Raw genomic sequence first — 18,340 nt, forward strand, 5'->3', positions numbered from 1 at the left:
GTATACTTTTACTCCACTACATTTCACCTAAGCATCTTGGTTACTCGTTACTACAAAATAAAATTAGAAGAATTTTGTTACACTGGAAAAAAGCAGTTTGGGGAAGCAGTGCTCCTAAAGTGCCAAGATAACGCACGCTCCATGTCACTGGTGGCCTAACGCCTGTTTGTTGCCAAGCGGCAAAAAAACCCACAGGCCACAATGAGAAGAAGCATAATAACTGATAGTGTCATGGAAGCACCTGGCGCAGGCTCTGCTGCCATGGTAACAGACGATGACCACCCCGGCGACAGCAGTGATGAAGATAACATTAAACACCTTTGGCAATAAAGTTCATAATCAAAGTTATTTTTTTTTACTTTTACTTTTCCCGCTAATACTTAAATACATTTAACATCCTAATTACTTTTGATGTGTAAGTATAGTAAATATCAGATACTTTAAGACTTTTACTCAAGTAATAGTCTAAAAGGAGACTTTAACTTCTAACTTTTACAATACTCTAAAATATAATAACATGATGGTAAATTAATAATAAAATACACATGATTCCAGTTTGTCCTTCAATACTTGATATGACATCACCCCCGCCCACGCTCTTGCCTTTTACCGCTCCCCACACTGGCATATAAATGTAAATCTTCACATGACTTTACTTACTCTGCAACGGTTGCCACAGCAACCTGCTCCACAGCAACCCTTGCCCCCAGCCCTGATAGCTGAGCAGCTCGGACACAGCATCTGAAAAGTTGAAAATCAAAAATGTTTTCTTTTTTGTCAAACAATGACAATTTTGTCAACATATGCAGGAGTTTCTTAAAAACATTTAAATGCAGGTATGGTGTGTGTGTCCATAAATGTACACATGTCTACATTTGCATTGTGTGCGTGTCTGTGTGTGCTCCGTTATCTCTTAAAGCAAATATTTGTGAATCCTGAATAGAGTTTTACTCTCTTAAATCCAACTTCCTGGTCCCTGTTCCAATGTAATATCATGGTGATAAAGACTTTCCACATGACTCAAAGGTCTCTCTGATCCATTTATGAGATGGATGAGTATTTATGGTTTGTTTATTTATTGGCCTTGTTAAAACGTCGAGATAATGTTGGTGGTGACCCGCACAATTCCATTTGCGTGTCCTTGGTGAGGAAGTACAGGAGAGCAGATAATGTTTTAATCTCTTAACGGTGAATGTGTCAAAGTTTCCCTAAAAGATTTCCATAGTATAACCAGTGTAAATATACTCCATTACAAGTAAAAGTCTTGTTTTGTTAGTGTTGCTTAAGTAAAAATATTCAAGTATTATAGGGTAAATGTACCAAAAGTATTAAAGGTTAAAGTACTTAATGCAGAAACACTGGTGGTATACTATTGTACATTGTATTTATATGTTGCATTTTAATGTTGTACTTGGTTGAGGAGCTAATGTCGGTTACAACAACTACATGTTGGTTATAACAATGCATCAGTTTATAAATTCATTTTATATGTAAAATTTTAATCTGTGTAGCAACTAGGCCTGTAGATGAGAAATAAGTCTGGGATAGTATTTTCCTCTGAATTGTAGTGGTTTGGAAGTATAAAGTAGTATTTAAGGGAAATCCTCAATAGAAAATACCTTAAAATTGGACTTGAGTTATGGTACTTTTCTTTATTCTTCTATGATTCTTGTAGCACAATTGTGCTCATGTTGGGTTTAATTTTCAGTTTTGAGATGGATTTTGGTATGACTAATCACATCAAAAGGAAAAAAAATGTTTTGATCTGGACTAGGATTTTAAAATGAAGTAGTTGATGGATTATTTACTGAAAAATCTGGGTATCATACTTTGCACGGAGTCAAAGGTAAGGCGATAGTGAAAAAAAATATTTTCACTAAATGCAACATATCTTGATTACATTTTTTTTGTCATTGGCTACTTCTAAAATAAAGTCCTACAGTTATTCAACCCACAGTAATACAACTCAATGAGATTTTACAAGTTTACACAGAGCAGAGTTAATGACTGAAAAACCCAATAAAACACACAATAACACATTAAACCAGACTTATATACACGGATCCTTTACTTACAAAGAGGCCTCCTCCGATGAGTCCCCCCATGAGCCAGACCTGGAGGGAGATCTGATTATTTTCCAGTTTCTGCCCATCGGGGAAGAACAGCAGGAGGTTGGAGATCATGCAGATGAACGCGGTAGGCAGCAGAATGAGGCCCACCAGGCGGGCACACTTCCCGGTACAACACATGTTTTTACCTTTTTGTCTTATTTTTGGCTCCCTCTCTTTCTCTGCTCTCACTCTGAGTATCTTTCCCTCTCCAAGGCAGGGGAATCAAAGAGGAGGCGAATGAGAAGCTCACCACTCACACTGCGAAAGTCAAACACAGCCAGTGACAGTTAGAGCAGGAAGCAGGGAGGGAACAAAGGCCAAGTATTGGTGTAGCTGCCTCTAATCGGAATTCAGACCTGTGTATTTTCTCATGAGTCTCAGATAAACAAGAATATCTTAAATCAAATGAGTCAGTGTCAATGTAAAAATGCTGGACAAACATTAAACCTAGACAAACAAAAGAGAGGGGGTCTGTGTGTGTGGTTAGGGTCTTGTACGTTCAGTTAGACGGCCTTTGATTCATGAAGATATCAGTGTGTTTGTTCTATTCATGGCTGATAGCAAATACAAGAGAGGGCTTGGCCTAAAGTACAGCTTAATCACAGCCTTGTCAACCAAAGATACAAAATGTGTGTGTGTGTGTGTGTGTGTGTGTGTGTGTGTGTGTGTGTGTGTGTGTGTTTGTGTGTATGTTATAAACAAACAAACTTATTTATTGATTGTTTACTTTTTATATACCTACATGTAAGGGACGGAGCAACATGACGCAGGATGCAGGTTTCTGGCTTTCAAAAAGATGACAACTTAGAGGGCTCACTTTTTACAGTCACATTATTTAACCAGAGCTAGATTACCAACCCTGTAAAGTAGGCAACTACCCGGGCCTCAAACCCGTAGGGGCCCTAAAGGACTTTTAGACTCACTCCCCACTTCTCATTCCTCAGTTTGGACATCCTCAATTACTTTCCCTGCCTCATCTCCCTCCCACATGAGATGCGAGAGGAGGAGAAGAATAAGAAGCACGACAAGAGAGGATTCAAGGCAACTGGCATTTAACAAAATGAGACATCTGTGGTTTGGAGCCGTCATTCTAAAGTCAATAAATATTAAGTGTGGCACAGCTGATGGTTTGTACACTCCAGCTGTTTGTGACATCTCTTTTATATGTCACAGATTTCAAAAAGACTTCCCCAAAAGATACACCTGTGCGTCTTCGCTTATAGTTCCTCTTTTACTCTCCTGAGTCGAGACATCCTACAAGACGACGCGCTGAGATTAATTTCCAGGTCACAGGAGGAGAGGAGACGAGGAATCTCAAAATAGAAAATTGAGAAGAGCCTAAATTGTATTTAATCAAACTACCGCAAACAAACTGTGCAGGTAGTGTTCTGGCAAAGCAGTATTATACGTTTAATTGTATTTATTCTAAACGTTGTCAACTTCAAAAAATCAGTAGAGGAATCATTTTACTTTCATTTTCTTGACATGACAAGCCATCTCGTGTGATAATAGGCTCATCTTGTTCAGTGCTGACCACAGTGTGAAAACCCAACTTAGCTTGAAGAAATCCCCTCTTGCTCCTCTAAGTGTCTAGTTCACCTGTTAAGTTATTTGACAACGTGTTCAGGAAGAGGAAGCCTTTTCAGCTGCAATGGCAGGTTGTAACCATCCAAACCAACCCCCCCCCCTGCAAATTACACTTATGGTAGTAATGCTTTGTTAAAACCATCCAACAGGATTCCAGCAAATGGTCTGATGGTGTCATATTTACTAATAGGCTTTGTGCCAGCTGAAACTGTCGCCTCTGTTTGACTTTTGGATCAAGTGTGAAAACAACGTCAATATTGCATTTATGATAGTGATGTTATTTGGTACCTGCAAGCTGATCAATGGGAAGACCTAAACATGCAGTAGATTTTTATGTTTGCTTTTTCACCAGAGACCGCCCAGTGATAATCACTGTGGGTGCCATATTAAGACTTCAAGTGAAACCCCCGCTGCCCAGACCCCCAAGGCTTCCAGGTAAGTAGTTGCAGTGTCGTAGGTACAACCAGCTAAAACAAATGCAGTCAAATACAATAACTACAAATGGGGGTTGTTGTACGTGATCTTGGAAACAATAGTTTGACATAAATATTCTTAGCACTTACTATAAACATTTTGTATATACAGTACATTTCCAAAATAACTAAATTCCTGTGACCTTAAATGCCTTTTCATTCAGTTTCTGTCACCTGTGGAGATTTAAGCTATTGTTACAGTGAGGTTTTGGTCATAGTTTCATGTCATTTAATGTAATGATAATAATAACATATTTGTGTAGAACTCAAAACAAAGTTAAAGAGTGCTTCACAGAAGAAGAAGAAGAAGACGAAGAAGAAGAAGAAGAAGAAGAAGAAAAGGAAGAAGGGACTTAAGAAGAAGGAACAGACATTTCTGCTGTTTTTATGTTTAAATGTCATGTACATATACAATTTGATTATTTATTTTTAAATCCGACCCCTCTAGTTGCAGTCACAGTGCAACGAGCCGTCTGGCACGAATCATCTTTGATCAGTATCATCTTTCTTCAGCTTGATTTTTCATCATATTGTCTTTCAACAACCTGTCTGTAACTACAAAGCTAAATAGGACTTTACAGGGATTTTTATCATAATGTATGCATTGGGAGATTTAGTATGTGAGTAAAAGTAACAATTTTTTCCATTATCGGTTAATCTGGCAATTGTTTTCTCAATTAATTCAATATTGGTTTTGCTCTGTAAAATAAATAAAAAATCCCATCGCAATTTCCAACATGCAAAAGTTTAAATTCACAATGATTATAAAAAAGCATAAACTTCTCACAATTGAGAGGCTGGAATTCAAGGGCATAAGTGGCATTATAGCTTGAGAATGACTCAATCAAATATAAAAATAGTTGCCAATTATTCTTCTATAAATTCATTAACTCATCATTCCAATTGTGCAGCTTAAAATTAAATTAAAGTTTAATTGGTCATCCTTATTCTGGTTCTTTGGCTTAAAGGCTAGTTTGGCTTAATTGCTTTTTTTTCTATGTATTTATATGCTTTGTCTTATTTATTTATTGTAGCTATTTCTGCTGAAATTAAAGGTTATTTGATTTTGGTTGGAGTTTATTGATTTGGGCTTTTGGGGGGGGGTCATGTTACCGTTCGTTCAACATCCCTTTTTCTCGCGAGAAACTTTGACATGCCAAAACATGACCAACACATGTAGCCTACAGCGGGGGGAAGTGGAGACGCGTCGTCCATCTCTACGGAGGCTATGGACCAAGCTAGACGATGACGCCCCGTTCAACCAGCCAATAACGTGAAGGTAAACAATGCACATTCAGCTGCCATGAACCCCGCTGTTCTAGTTCCTCTCGGCAAACCTGAAACATTAACAGAACTGACATCTATTTTTTCAGCTGTGAAAGGTGACATATTCCCCCCAAAAAACTGCGATCAGTCTTATTCTGCAATGACAGGCAAGTTCATTTAACACATCTTTTCACTTTCACTTGACACATAGGCTATCATTCGGCTCATCATCAATGCTAAACTTGTTTTGTGAAATCCTATCGCAGATAAAGTTCAAGAGCTCGTGTCAAAGTGTCTTCAGGCCCGGGACATGGCATACTGTCCCTACAGTCGGTTCCCGGTCGGTGCTGCCATATTAACAGCAGATGGCGCTATCATTTCAGGTAACAACCCTACAGGTGACTTCTGATTTCTTGTGCACCCAGTAAAACCAACTGAAAACCGCAGGTACGGTGGAAAGAGACTAGGCTATGTAATCTCACCTTATTTTGTAGAGGAAATATGGGTTTACATTACTGCATTAGTATTAGAGATCCAATATTAAAATGAATATTAATATATAATTAATATTAAATAATACTGAACTCACAGGGATCCATTTCCTGCATAACAAATATAAAATACTATATACATGAAAGTAGGCTATTTAGCTCATAATGCTTTTGTACATTTACCTTAGTAAGAACTTAAATTCAGGACTTGTAAAGGCAATAATAAAGGTAGTAATAAAGGTTGTAGGATTATTACTTATGCCTACGTGCATAAAAAAAATTAAAAACTGAAAAGTAACTATGAAAAATGACTTGGTATTGTTGAATGATAAATGAAAGTACCCAAGTATTTAAAATAGTTGAAAATAGCTCCACCTCAACCAGCTACAAAATACAATGCATCACACAAATCTATCAGTAATAATACAGTAATATGATATAGCATACAACAATATGACATTGAGAATTGCTCTTCTGGTTTTTTTTTTGTTTTTTTGTTTTTTGAAGAACCCTTTTGATGCATCTTGAGTATTTTTACTTTTGATTTTTTAAGCACACTTTATACATGTAACACTTTTTTCAAACCAGAAATTATAGAGTGGTCACGAAATGATAGAAAGAAGGGGATAATATATTTAAATTTTTTTAAATTGCTTTTTTGCTGCATTAAAAGAATCCAGTGTCTTAGTATGTGTGTGTTCTCAGGCTGTAATGTGGAGAATGCCTCCTACGGTCTGACAGTGTGTGCTGAGCGGACGGCCATTCAGAGGGCCGTGGTGGAAGGACACACACAGTTCACTGCCATTGCTGTGACATGGTTAGACACTGTAGTGACTTTATGACACGTTACAAGTTTCATAAAGCACATGTTCTGGTGCCTTTATCCTCTCCTCTGTTTATATGCAGTGATATCAAAGACCGTTTTGTTGGGCCGTGTGGAGCATGTCGACAGGTTCTTATGGAGGTGAGACATCTCTTTTATGACCGGTACAGACAATCAGCAAGTGATACACTGCAAAAGCTTTCCATCTTATCAAGTTATTTCTGAAACTTGATTTGGGAAAACATGTGAAATAAGTCGATTAGAACGAGCCAGAATATTCTCTCTGCACTGGCAAGTTTTTTTCTCACTTGTTCTCAGACAAATAAACTTGAAATAAATTAGATTCAAATATGACTTGATAAGATGTTGGTTTTTGCAGTATAAATAAACCAAAGAACACAATCTCTTCCCTGTCAGACCCAATATCTTTGGATATTGCAGGAGGCAGTTGGTGTGTGTAGCTACAGAAGGAGCCATTGTATTTTATAGGCATATTAAACATTCACCCAGTACAGTAAGTTATAGCTTATTCGTTGAGTAGAGCTTCTTTTCTTTTTCTTTTTTTTTTTTTACAGGGGATTTGTTTTGTTTTTAGCAACATGGGGAGTGACATACTAGACATTCTGGATATTTTATATGGTGATTCAATTTTTTTTTGTTTTTACTATTTAACTCCAAGTTTGGGAGTTTTTGTCAACAAAAAAATAGATACATTTCTTCACCTGAATTGTATTCCTGGAGAGTGAGGCAGGGACTTTGATACCACATTCAGAACTTCATGTTGGGAAATAAAATATGTAGCCTACAATAGACCTTGTATATACTTTCTCCTTCACTAGTGGGCTTGCTCTCTCTCTCTCTCTCTCTCACCAGTTTGGATCAGACTGGACTGTTTACTTGACCAAGCCGGACGGATCTTACAAAAAAACCAGCCTTAATGAACTGTTGCCTCTGGCCTTTTCTCCAGCCGACCTTATGAAGAAGAACTGATGAAGCCTCAGCAGGATCACTTTTTTTAGTAGCCTACTAAAGTACTTTTACAGATAAAGTACTTTTTTTTTTTTTAGCTGCAATGAATTGTGTTATAGCATCACTGCAAATTAGGGTAAACAATAAAACCTTTTCCCCCTAAACGTGTGTGTGGTGATGATGATAATGTTTTTTTTAATTAATGTTAATATTATGCGAGAGAGACTTTGCTAGAGAGATCTGTGTTATTACAGAGAGCTCTGGCTATGACGTCTCAAACAGATATGTCATAGTTACGTGTTAAAAGTGGGCGGGTTCGAAATCTGTTTCCGGAAACATGGAGGCTGTTGTGGGCGATGTGGTAGCTCCAGAAGACCTTTTAGTAAGTTTTTCAAATTACAAAATCTCTTAATTTCATAAAGCATACTCATTGACACATGAGAGAGACACACGGATGTCCTCACAACAGGTGTTAAACCAGTAAAGGCTGAAGTATGTGTAGAGCGCGAGGTCTATACTTTGACGCGTCACCTAGCTAGCTAATGCTAACGGTTGTGTTTAAAGATCTATGGGTCGTGTTTGTGATCAAAACTGGTCACGATTACATAGTACATTTCTATACACTTTTTATATAGTACTCATTCTATAAAATGTAAATGTTGTATTAGCAAAGCAAAATGTTTCTGTTTCACTGTCTTCCTAGGTTACGCTAATTTCCTTTCCCAGGATGGGGGAGGCATGACCCGCCCTACTCTCCCTCTGATTGGCTAGTACTCGTTATCTGCGCTTGTTGGGTTGGTTAGGGTTAGGGTAAAGAATGCCAATCAGAGGCACATAAAGGGCTGAGTAGTGCGGGGCAGGCCTTCGCCATTCTTGAAAACAGATTATTATGTAAATCTTACAAATTCAATTATTTGGTTGCTTCATTTTGCTTCATTTTTGTCAGAAATTTGAGAAGAAATACAACAGTGAGCTGGCAAAGGGATCCGTCTCCAAAGAAACAAAGTTCGAGTATGCTTGGTGTCTCATCAGGAGTAAATACACAGATGATATCAAGAAGGGAATTGTACTCTTGGAGGGTAAGTTAATGCCATACATGCTTTTTTTTTTTTACATATTTTAAAAGCTACACATCACAATACAGACTAATGGTGTGTATTAATTTTTGAGGCTGATAATGAGATTTGAAAAATCAAATCTCATATTTTTGGTAAGAAATCCTTATATGTGGTTTTTAAATCATTCAGACATGTACTGGGTCTGTGATAATATTGATTGTGAAAATGTCGGGTCAGGCTCTAATCACTGTTACTATACAAAAAAGAATTTCTGAGTTTTACTGAGAAAATATCAGAGAAGTCAGCTTCACTGTTAGTAAGTGAGGGTTTGCTGTAACATATTAGCTTGTATGTATTTGTAACAAAACAGGTTAAATCCATATCTTTTCTTTGTTGCTGTTTTTTGTTCTAGAACTTGTCCAGAAAACATCAAAGGATGACTCCCGGGACTTCTTGTTCTACCTTGCAGTGGCCAACTACAGACTCAAAGTAAGTGTCTTTCCTAAAGTCATGACAATATTGACACTGTTGAATTTGTAGTTTTTTTTTCTTTCTTGAAAGTGAGAGCTGTTTCCTCTCCGCTGTTCGTCTTTTAGGAATACGAAAAAGCCCTTAAGTACATCCGAACTCTTTTGAAGAACGAACCAGGAAACAAGCAGGCTCACGAACTGGAGAAGCTTATCGATAAGGCTTTAAAGAAAGGTATGAACCAATCTGAGTAAGATAATAACTATAACACCATTTGAACAGTTATTTGACCCTGTCGTTTGAGTGTTAAACCACCCTGCTGACATTCACACATTGTCATCTAGACGGCCTGGTTGGCATTGCGATCGTCGGTGGATTCGGTCTCGCTGTGGCCGGTTTGGCCGGTCTCATCGGCTTGGCGGTGTCAAAGGGAGCTGCTAAATCCTAACCTGGACATGGGACGACTTGTCTTAATATTACTGGACTGACACGCTGACTCTGCATAAAAAAAAATAAAAGTGTGTGGCGAGAGCTTGAAGGACGTAACATTTTGGTTTTAAGTTGAGTATGTACATCAAAGGGTTTGCATAATGTCAGTGAATAACCATATTGTAACAGGGTTGAGATTCACCATACATATGTATAACATTACTTAGCTGTCTATTCACAGATGCTAGCATGGCACTTTTCTCAATATTCATGTAAATGAATTAGGTAGTTAAGGTGCCAATTTCTTTTTTAGTTTGCACCTCAGCCTAAAACTTCCTAAGTTCACATTTACACTTTGTAAGGAATGTCTTTATAAAAAAAGTGCAGTTGAGGTTCTGTAACTTTTGTCTTTGAGGATTTTTGACAAACAAAATTGTCAAGGAAAGTGTTATTGGGGGAGTAGGAAGTGTAGCTTGTAATACCCAAAGCAACAGTGTGATTTGTTTGCTGGTGAGGTAGCAGTGACCGCCATAATGCTGGTAGACAACTGTAAGTCCAGCTGCTGCTGAGGAGGAAATGTTTGTAATTATTTTGGACATGAGGTTTCTTGTTATTTGTTCTGAATAATACTTAACATTTAAGAGAGGCAACAGACTTGGTGGAAATGACCACCTTTTGTCATTTAAAATGCCAATACCTTTGCTACATGTAATGGGTTGTGTTTTCCATCCTAATTATTATTATTAAAATAATTTTGAACTGAGAGAAGATTTGTGTTCTCAGGAAATTATTTTTGAGCTGTTCAACGACAACTGCTTTCACTGTTGGAGTACCATTCACACAGGTATGTATTTTGAGATTTGTTTCGTGAGAGAGAGAGTACAGGAGAAGACATACAACAACCATACAGTAGTCCCACTCAACACAATCACTTGTTTCTTCTCGTCAATTGTTGAACAAAACAAACTTAATAAAATAATTAAAAGGAAAAAGCAGCAAATGCTCACATCTGTGAAGCTGAAAATATAAAATGATTGGCATCTTTGCATGCTTTTCCTTTGATTCACTGCTTTTTTTGCTTTAATTGTATAATGTTGTGTAATTTAATCTATAACAAAGCATTATATTTTAAAAGCTTTAGACGTAAAAAGTAAAGTATGCGCTCAATAAATGTAGTGAAGTAAGGAGTACAAGGCAGGCTGCCTTGTACTCCTTACTTCACTACATTTATTTACACTCCAGATGTTTAAAATGAAGGGGAGAAAAATACCCACAAAACTATCAGCTGCATTCCAAAAAAGGATATTATGAGTTTGTATTATTCAAACTGTTATAAAAGAGCAGGAAACTAGTTTTCCATTTACGTCAACCTGCACCAGATCAATTTATCAAAGTAATTTTCAGAAGAATCTTTTGTTGATGGAGCAAAGTCCAATTCAATTCTTATCAGTCATTTGCAAACTTATAAATTTACAATGATTTTTTGTTGTTGTTGTAGATTTAAAGAGTACATAATCTTAAGTGTTTTGAATCTTGAGCACTAAGATTGGGCAGAACATGATGGAACAAAAAAACATGCCTGTCCTTGCTGTGGATTATCCCCACATCAAGCCCGGATAGATTCAAGTGTCTGGCACCGCTTTACGACAGGAAGGCTCATGGAGGCTGTCAATTGGATCTGTTGTTATCAGCTTTGTGGGGCGTTACTCATTAACCCATGTGACATGACCGAAACTCCAGACAGATCAGTGAAAAAAAGAATCTTCTTTGGTGTGAAAGAGGTGATTGAGTGGGTAAATAAAAAGAGAAAAGGGTCACTAGAAGTCCCCCAAAAATGCAGGTCTATATCCAAAAAGACGAGCAGAAAATAAACTTAATCACTAACAAAAGTCTCACTCATCTCATGTGCTGTTTTAACACACTTCAACATCAATGATTAATCAAAACCAGTCATTTAGAACAGCTTCAGTGAGTTTCAGTTAGGAGGGCCAATGTTCATGGTTTAAATATGGTTTACACATAACTGAGAGATATTAATGTGTAATCACCATAAAGAAAGGCAATATGTCTAGGAACAGTGTTTAGCTAAATTACCCACTCTGTCATCTCACAGTAATTTGAAGTTGCTGTTTAATCCAGTAGGACAGCTGTGTATTGGCTGTCATCCTGGTTTTACTGCAGGCAGTGACAGAGACAGTACACAGTACAGTTTGTCACAATTTCATGTGCATCTCCTTCCATCTTTTTTTATTGTACTGTTTGTAGTCTTATGTTTTATTTGCAGAGCAGACCATGCTGCAGGAAAGCGATCTTGTAGGACACACCGGTGGAAAAGGCAAGATGTGGCCTTTGAGAGCGCAGAAAAAGATCGTTGAAAGGTTTGATGTGTTCTTTCAGAGACATGTCAACTTTAGCCACGCTAGCATCATGGCTCCATGGATATAATAATGATAAGGATGATCTGTTTGTTGGTAGGTTGATCATCAGTCCACCACATAGGTCCAGATTCAAATATCTCTGTTATTATTGGATGGATATTTTTATGTAGACATTCATGGTTCCCACCGGATGAATCCTAATGACATTGGTGATCCTTTAGCACAACATGAGGTCCTCTTTTGTGGTTTTGAGCATTTTTTCTCAACAACTATTGGATGGATTCACATGAAATTTGATACAGACATTCATGTTCCTCTATGGCGAAATTGTAATAACTTTGGTCAACTTTACATTTAGAAACTTCATCATGTTAAACTTTCACTACCTTTCTTTATTATAACCACCTGCGACACCCATAACATTCCCATCAGCCTCAGCTGTATTTAAGTTAATTGCTAATTAGCCACTGTTACCATGCAAACACACTAAACTAGAATAGTTAACATGGTATCATAAACTCAGACTTGACGTTTTATTTTTATGACATATTTGACACAGTTGCCTGGCAACATAAGCAATAAGCCACCAACTGTCATATTTTTATTTAAGTATTGCTGCATTCTGATTGGTACAAAGAAGAATGTGATGTTAATTCTTTTTCAAGTTAAACTCCGCCCACTTCAAACCAGTAAGAAGAAGACAGAAAAAAACAAACAGAAATCTCTCTTATGAAACAACAAAACCTGTTGGCAGAAAACTGTGTTCATGTTGGAACCCCTTGCTCATAGTAATAAGTCTAATTATAAAAATGGGTTTTCAAGGCCTTTAAGTATCTTTTCACTTGCTCATAACACTTTTACATTTATAGAGCCGTTCATTTCCAACAACACACCCAGGAAATGTAGAAAAATGTCCACTATGTTGTCAAAATTATATGAAGATTTATGTATCAGGTAATGCCTTAAAATGTCTAATTCTGGGTTTCATCTTAAATATTTTCCCACATATTACCATTTGCTGAGCACACATTGTCCTCGCCGTGCTTTTCACAAGATGTGTTACAATAGTTGTAAAATAATAAAATCATCAAAAAATCACATAAATGCTGTCTTCCACAGACCAAGCCACTGTGATATGTATATTTAATAAGACAAACTCATCAGCAACCGATGCCGTGGCCGAGTTGTAAAAATGAGCTTTGCAAACAGCTTGGCCATTAAAAGAGACATTTATGGCGAGGCAGGTTCCACTTTTAAGGGCACAGGTGAAACGAGTTCACATTTACCTGCAGTTTAAATTTCTGTATTTGTTTTAATCACTCTCAAGTGAGACGTCAATTCTGTAGAACCAAAAAATGACCTAAAATACTCTCGCAGTGTCCAATATGTAAGTAAATGTATTATTCCTGCAGGTTCATTTACAAGATTTAACAGGTCACAACAACAAATAGTTAATCAATATAAAAACAAGAATAGGATACTTAATTCAAACTTTTCCTACAAAAAATCCTGGTAATGTCATAAGCCTTTTTTACAACGACATTTTGACATGTCACATTCATGCATGTATTAATAGAACACAGTAGGAAACACATTGGTGTAAATACTCGATTTAATTGATAGCGGGATTCCATTTAGCTGCTTCAGTTTCAGAGTCCTGGTGTTGTGCATTCAAAATGGTAAATATAGATTAAACCATTTCTGTGTCACTACAATTCACAAACTTTCCTTTGCAAACGCTTCAACCTTCCGCTTACTTCCAGAAACCCCCCGATGGGGGTAAGGTTTATGGCTGGTGAATTTCTGGAGCCTAATTTTTGACCTCTATACAAATAAGTTTGCTGGTTTAGAAATGTTACCACCTCTAAACACTTGAGGGCTTTGTCTGGAATAAAGGTCAAGAACAATATTATCAGTGTGGTGAACTCAGTGTGTGCCCTGGATTTGGCAAGGCTGACCCTGCAGCTATCAGGGGGATAATTAATGAAGACACTCAAACACACAGAAACTACAGGGAATACTGGGTAACTTCAGAACTTTGTCTTTTGCTTTCAGCTGGGATTTTGGGCCTTAAGTTAGACCAATTACATGTTGATACTTTTCCAAAAGGTTGCCGAATCATGGATGTGATGCTTAGTCACTGTGACCTTATGTTTTATCGCCTTGGGAGTTCCAGATCAAAACAATAAAACTAACGTGGTGCAGTTAGCTTTTTCCCAAAAGGGCTTTGTATTAGGCCACTTCAGAATAAAACTTGGGGGTTTAAAGAGCACAACAAAACTATTGAAAACTTTTCATGAATTGCTAATGATGTTTGGTTGTTCATGAAAGGATAAAAAAAAAGTGGTGGAATACATTCCCAGGCACAGTGCAGTGTCATTAAGAGCGACTGTTGACCATTGGACCCTGAGAGAGTGAGCCATTGAACACCTGTTCACTTTCTGGGGTGTAAAATATGTGTGTGTGTGTGTGTGTGTTACCAGGGGAGGAGGGAGAGAAAGCAAGTCATATAAGTCATCATATCTGTTAAGCTGCATGGATACATCTCCCAGTGGCAGAGCAGACACACCACAGATACACTCTGAGATACACGCTGACTTTCCATCACACCAGAATCAGATGTTCTGATCTGGTTTTATTGATTGAAAAAAAACCATCTGAACTCTGGATATACGTTTCTTTGACTGCTTGTCTCAGGAGGGGTCATGGATCCAATTGTGGAAGTAGTGGCTTTGGTGCTGGGGTTCATTGGTTGGGTGATGGTGGGGATCACCCTGCCGAACCGTTACTGGAGGACCTCCAGCGTCGACGGCAACGTCATCACTACTTCCACCATCTATGAAAACTTGTGGATGTCGTGTGCGACGGATTCAACCGGGGTGCATAACTGCAGGGAGTTCCCTTCGCTCCTCGCTTTGAGTGGTATGTTGACCAAAAAAAAAATCAAACATGTTATTGCAATTAATCATTTGATTTGATTATAGAATTTAAGAATTTGTTTTATCCATAACATGTTATCATAGATCACTTTAACTTTAAAAAGTTTAGGTTGTAATATCACATGAAAAACTGAAAAAAGAGCAATAAAAAATGACTGTTAAAGGACAATTACAATATTTCACGGGCTCTTGTACTTTATAAAACTTTAAACACACTTCATAACAAGACACGTTGACAGGCCAACATCACTCTTACAAATTGGTCATACTGTAGTAACAAGTAAATGGTGGTGAGTGGTTGTTTTGGTCTTTTACCACACTGTTTAGGCTACATTCAAGCGTCTCGTGCCTTGATGATCACATCGATAGTGTGTGGCACATTTGGACTGGTGGCGGCCCTGATAGGAGTGCAGTGTTCAAAGGCTGGAGGCGATAACTACGTTCTCAAAGGGAGGATTGCCGGCACCGCCGGAGTCCTGTTTATACTTCAAGGTAACAAAGACATGATCAATGTAGTAAAAGGTGTATTTTAGAAGAGGGTAAACCAGTGAGATTGAGTCCAAAGTTGATAGACTTTATGTTCTTTCTGACCAGTCTAGATAAGATAAGATCCTTAAGATAAAGTAGCTTTGTCACAATGTTAATAAATGATAATCATGACTTTGGACCTCTTTGTAAATGTCTGGAATCTTCCCCTCTGCTTTGTCAATACTTAAAGAATGTTTATTTTTCTGTCTAAAAAGGTCTGTGCACAATGGTTGCAGTGTCTTGGTACGCCTTCAACATCACAAGGGAATTCTTTGATCCGTTCTATCCCGGGACAAAGTAAGACAGTGGTGATGGTGGTGCAGAGGGATAACCAAAAGGCCTAACATGAAGCTCACATGGGCTGACTGACCCTCTGCTGTGTATCGCAGGTACGAAATAGGAGAAGCACTTTACATCGGCTGGTGCTCCGCTGTGCTCGCCATCGCTGGAGGAGCCTGTCTCACCTGCTCCTGCAAAATGGCCACAGAGGAAAAATTGTAAGTTAAATTCTGATGGTTTGATATCGCTCTCTCTGACTGCCAAAATACAATATTCAGTCATTTATTTCTGGATTTACTGTTAACGAAATGCCTGTAACAATGCATGGATTGCTTTACAACCAATAACATTACAATATAATGCTCCATACACTAGATGTTAAATTGTGAAAGTCACTTTTCAATGTAAGGTAGTGAAATTATTTTTTTAAATCTGAGGTTAGACTGATAGATTATATGTGGTGGAATTTTGCTGAATTGAGACTAGTAGTACAGTACAGTTGGGCTTCAACCTGTGTCCAAGTCACAGGTAGAGCCCGATGTGTTCAATTTGGAAACACTTAATCACAACTTGTGTGGGCCGTAGGTCAACTCTGGGTCTTTAGAGTTGAGGGAGATTGAGCAGCTGTATGATAACAAAAGGCTTGTGTCTCTGTCTCTCAAGGTCCCTGGAATTAGATAATTTCCCACACACACACAGGGAAAACACAGTTTATTAACACACACACACACACCTAAGGACAGGCTCCACTGGTCAGGCTGACATTGTTTTCAGTCCGCGCTGAGGTGTTTGGTTTATGATTGATGGATGCATATCTGTCTCTGGTGCCAGTAATATCTTTCTTTGCACCGAGGGTTAGATATGTATTTGGTAAACAGCTAAACTTAACATCTCCAGAATGAGTTAAATACTTCTTGGCAAGGCAGAAGCCCTCAGAGTTAGGATGGCACTACATGACACATGACACTACATTGTGGTTGAACGGTACTACTTAATCCTAAAAACCTCCTCAATTGATCCAGAGTCAAACTGCTCCTGAGATTTCCCTAACAATATATATACCAACAAAAAGTGATCAACAATCAAAACAATCAATCTCAAGCTAGAATGATCAATATCTAAAAAGAAAGTTGACTTTAAAATCAACATGTATAAACACGTAAAAAAATAAAATGAACCAAGACAGTTTAGACAATGGAAATTAAAGTGTTTCTCTGTATTCATTTGATTTTGGCTCACCATGTATCACATCTTTTGTAATTTACATGCATAAACGTATATATATGTGATAATTGTTTTGCTTTGAAAATGATTAAGAAAGAAATTCACTGGGGCCTTGTTTTGGCAAAACTTCATTGATGTGGGACATTCTCACCTGAACTTGTTGGTAGTGCCCCGCCATCTAAGTGCCCTTCTTTCTGACATATGGAAAGCTTTTTGGGGGTCTCTATTTTAAAGACCATTAAGTGTCATCATGCAAGACAAATGAGGTTGTAACAAAGTTATCCAACAAAATATTTAGGTGATGTGAAAAACAAATCAAAAGGGGTGATAATTAATTTGTCATGATCCTCTAAATCAGTCAGATCACCTGTCTCATGTGTTTCAAATTGAGATGGGCCATTCAGAGACACATGATACAAACAGGCGGGTGTAAATGAAAATGGGGCACCTGGTGGTGGGTGTGCCTGGAGTGAGAAAAGCCTGATTAGGCCTCGGACTGGTTAAAGGCTCTATGTGTAAGATTTGAAAATTGAATTTGGCTCCCCCTGGTGATTTGATAGGAAAAGACTTGGTTGCCAATGCTTAGAAAAATCAGCTCAAAACAAACTATAGACTGCACACATTTTCAACATGTCCTTCCGATAATTTTATTGGGTAAGAGCTCAAGACATTTTGACATGTCACAGAAGGGAAAAGCATGGGTGTTAATGATAAAATCCATTTGGCTGCTTCAGCTTCAGGGGTAGGCCACTATGCATGCTGGCTCACTGTCTCCGTCGTGGCTTTCTGGAGCCTAATGCTTTTCTGTAACCATTGTTTTACAGCCCGTTGCCCTATCAAACCAGGGGAACTGTATATTCTGGAGCTGCACCGACCAGAAGCGTGGCTGCTACTAGTACTTACGGCAGAAATGCTTACGTTTGAACGGGATATGAAAATGGAACTTTGTCTCCAAAAACGTTTTGAAATGCCCTGGTGTTCAAATTTTAGACTTCAGATGGAGCTTTTTTCCATAATGCCACTGTTCTGTATATAATTAGGCTACAATATGATGTGTGTATTCTGTATGAATGACAGCATTGAAATTATAGCATTTAATTTGTAAAAAGGTGATCTACCAATCACTGGCTCAGAGCACAAATGTACTAAATGCTTGCAATGTTTGTATTTATGTTTCCCTGCAGATGTTAGCAAAATACATTTACAAAAATTCCTTTATTTTCAAAGTAATCCAATCATTTGATGATCTACACACTAAGACATTTGTTAAGGCAAAGGTCAAATCTGTGATAATCCAGCTATTTCTGTGCTGTGGTA

The 18,340-nt window shown here is 37.9% G+C and overlaps 4 protein-coding genes and 1 long non-coding RNA gene across 6 annotated transcripts in view; 4 read left to right on the top strand and 1 right to left on the bottom strand.

The window, feature by feature from the left end:
- The window catches only part of tm4sf5 (transmembrane 4 L six family member 5), a 6,273-nt gene extending 3,761 nt beyond the window's left edge, over positions 1 to 2,512 (bottom strand). Inside the window, exons 1-2 of the mRNA XM_032499172.1 lie at positions 2,076 to 2,512; positions 661 to 741 (exon numbers count right to left, since the gene is read on the bottom strand). Of these exons, the coding sequence (XP_032355063.1) occupies positions 661 to 741; positions 2,076 to 2,249 (255 nt within the window). The 5' untranslated portion in view covers positions 2,250 to 2,512. The remainder of the gene's footprint in view (positions 1 to 660; positions 742 to 2,075) is intronic.
- Positions 2,513 to 3,639: 1,127 nt separating this feature from the next.
- Positions 3,640 to 4,680, top strand: LOC116707466 (uncharacterized). The gene is made up of 3 exons (XR_004336519.1): positions 3,640 to 3,769; positions 4,051 to 4,133; positions 4,620 to 4,680. It is a non-coding gene; the product is annotated as an uncharacterized LOC116707466 (long non-coding RNA).
- Positions 4,681 to 5,359: 679 nt separating this feature from the next.
- On the top strand, positions 5,360 to 7,880 carry zgc:103586. 2 transcript variants are annotated; one of them, XM_032544616.1, is made up of 6 exons: positions 5,360 to 5,450; positions 5,545 to 5,604; positions 5,704 to 5,820; positions 6,634 to 6,745; positions 6,835 to 6,892; positions 7,625 to 7,880. In XM_032544616.1, the coding sequence occupies exons 2-6, from the start codon at positions 5,598 to 5,600 to the stop codon at positions 7,739 to 7,741; spliced, it is 411 nt and encodes a 136-aa protein (XP_032400507.1). In that variant the 5' UTR covers positions 5,360 to 5,450; positions 5,545 to 5,597; the 3' UTR covers positions 7,742 to 7,880. The 2 variants fall into 2 exon arrangements, with proteins under 2 accessions (XP_032400507.1, XP_032400506.1); XM_032544615.1 differs by lacking the exon at positions 5,360 to 5,450 and having other exon boundaries at positions 5,475 to 5,604.
- Positions 7,881 to 7,991: 111 nt separating this feature from the next.
- fis1 (fission, mitochondrial 1) lies at positions 7,992 to 10,440 on the top strand. Its single transcript, XM_032499166.1, has 5 exons — positions 7,992 to 8,102; positions 8,667 to 8,799; positions 9,191 to 9,267; positions 9,375 to 9,480; positions 9,591 to 10,440. Exons 1-5 carry the CDS (start codon positions 8,058 to 8,060, stop codon positions 9,692 to 9,694), a joined length of 465 nt encoding a protein of 154 aa, XP_032355057.1. The 5' UTR covers positions 7,992 to 8,057; the 3' UTR covers positions 9,695 to 10,440.
- Positions 10,441 to 14,592: 4,152 nt separating this feature from the next.
- Positions 14,593 to 18,328, top strand: cldn15a (claudin 15a). Its single transcript, XM_032543910.1, has 5 exons — positions 14,593 to 14,975; positions 15,320 to 15,484; positions 15,736 to 15,817; positions 15,910 to 16,017; positions 17,848 to 18,328. The coding sequence occupies exons 1-5, from the start codon at positions 14,759 to 14,761 to the stop codon at positions 17,945 to 17,947; spliced, it is 672 nt and encodes a 223-aa protein (XP_032399801.1). The 5' UTR covers positions 14,593 to 14,758; the 3' UTR covers positions 17,948 to 18,328.
- The last annotated feature ends 12 nt before the right edge of the window (positions 18,329 to 18,340 follow it).

Source organism: Etheostoma spectabile, chromosome 19 (assembly GCF_008692095.1).
Source record: "Etheostoma spectabile isolate EspeVRDwgs_2016 chromosome 19, UIUC_Espe_1.0, whole genome shotgun sequence".
Taxonomy (NCBI): Eukaryota; Metazoa; Chordata; class Actinopteri; order Perciformes; family Percidae; genus Etheostoma; species Etheostoma spectabile.

Coding starts and splice junctions, on each gene's coding strand:
- zgc:103586 (XM_032544615.1), top strand. CDS start 5,475: ATGAACCCCGCTGTTCTAGTTCCTCTCGGCAAACCTGAAACATTAACA. Junction 5,821..6,633: donor AGATGGCGCTATCATTTCAG/GTAACAACCCTA, acceptor GTGTGTTCTCAG/GCTGTAATGTGGAGAATGCC. Junction 6,746..6,834: donor ACTGCCATTGCTGTGACATG/GTTAGACACTGT, acceptor GTTTATATGCAG/TGATATCAAAGACCGTTTTG.
- fis1 (XM_032499166.1), top strand. CDS start 8,058: ATGGAGGCTGTTGTGGGCGATGTGGTAGCTCCAGAAGACCTTTTA. Junction 8,103..8,666: donor TAGCTCCAGAAGACCTTTTA/GTAAGTTTTTCA, acceptor CATTTTTGTCAG/AAATTTGAGAAGAAATACAA. Junction 9,481..9,590: donor CGATAAGGCTTTAAAGAAAG/GTATGAACCAAT, acceptor ATTGTCATCTAG/ACGGCCTGGTTGGCATTGCG.
- cldn15a (XM_032543910.1), top strand. CDS start 14,759: ATGGATCCAATTGTGGAAGTAGTGGCTTTGGTGCTGGGGTTCATTGGT. Junction 14,976..15,319: donor TTCGCTCCTCGCTTTGAGTG/GTATGTTGACCA, acceptor CACACTGTTTAG/GCTACATTCAAGCGTCTCGT. Junction 15,818..15,909: donor CCGTTCTATCCCGGGACAAA/GTAAGACAGTGG, acceptor TGTGTATCGCAG/GTACGAAATAGGAGAAGCAC.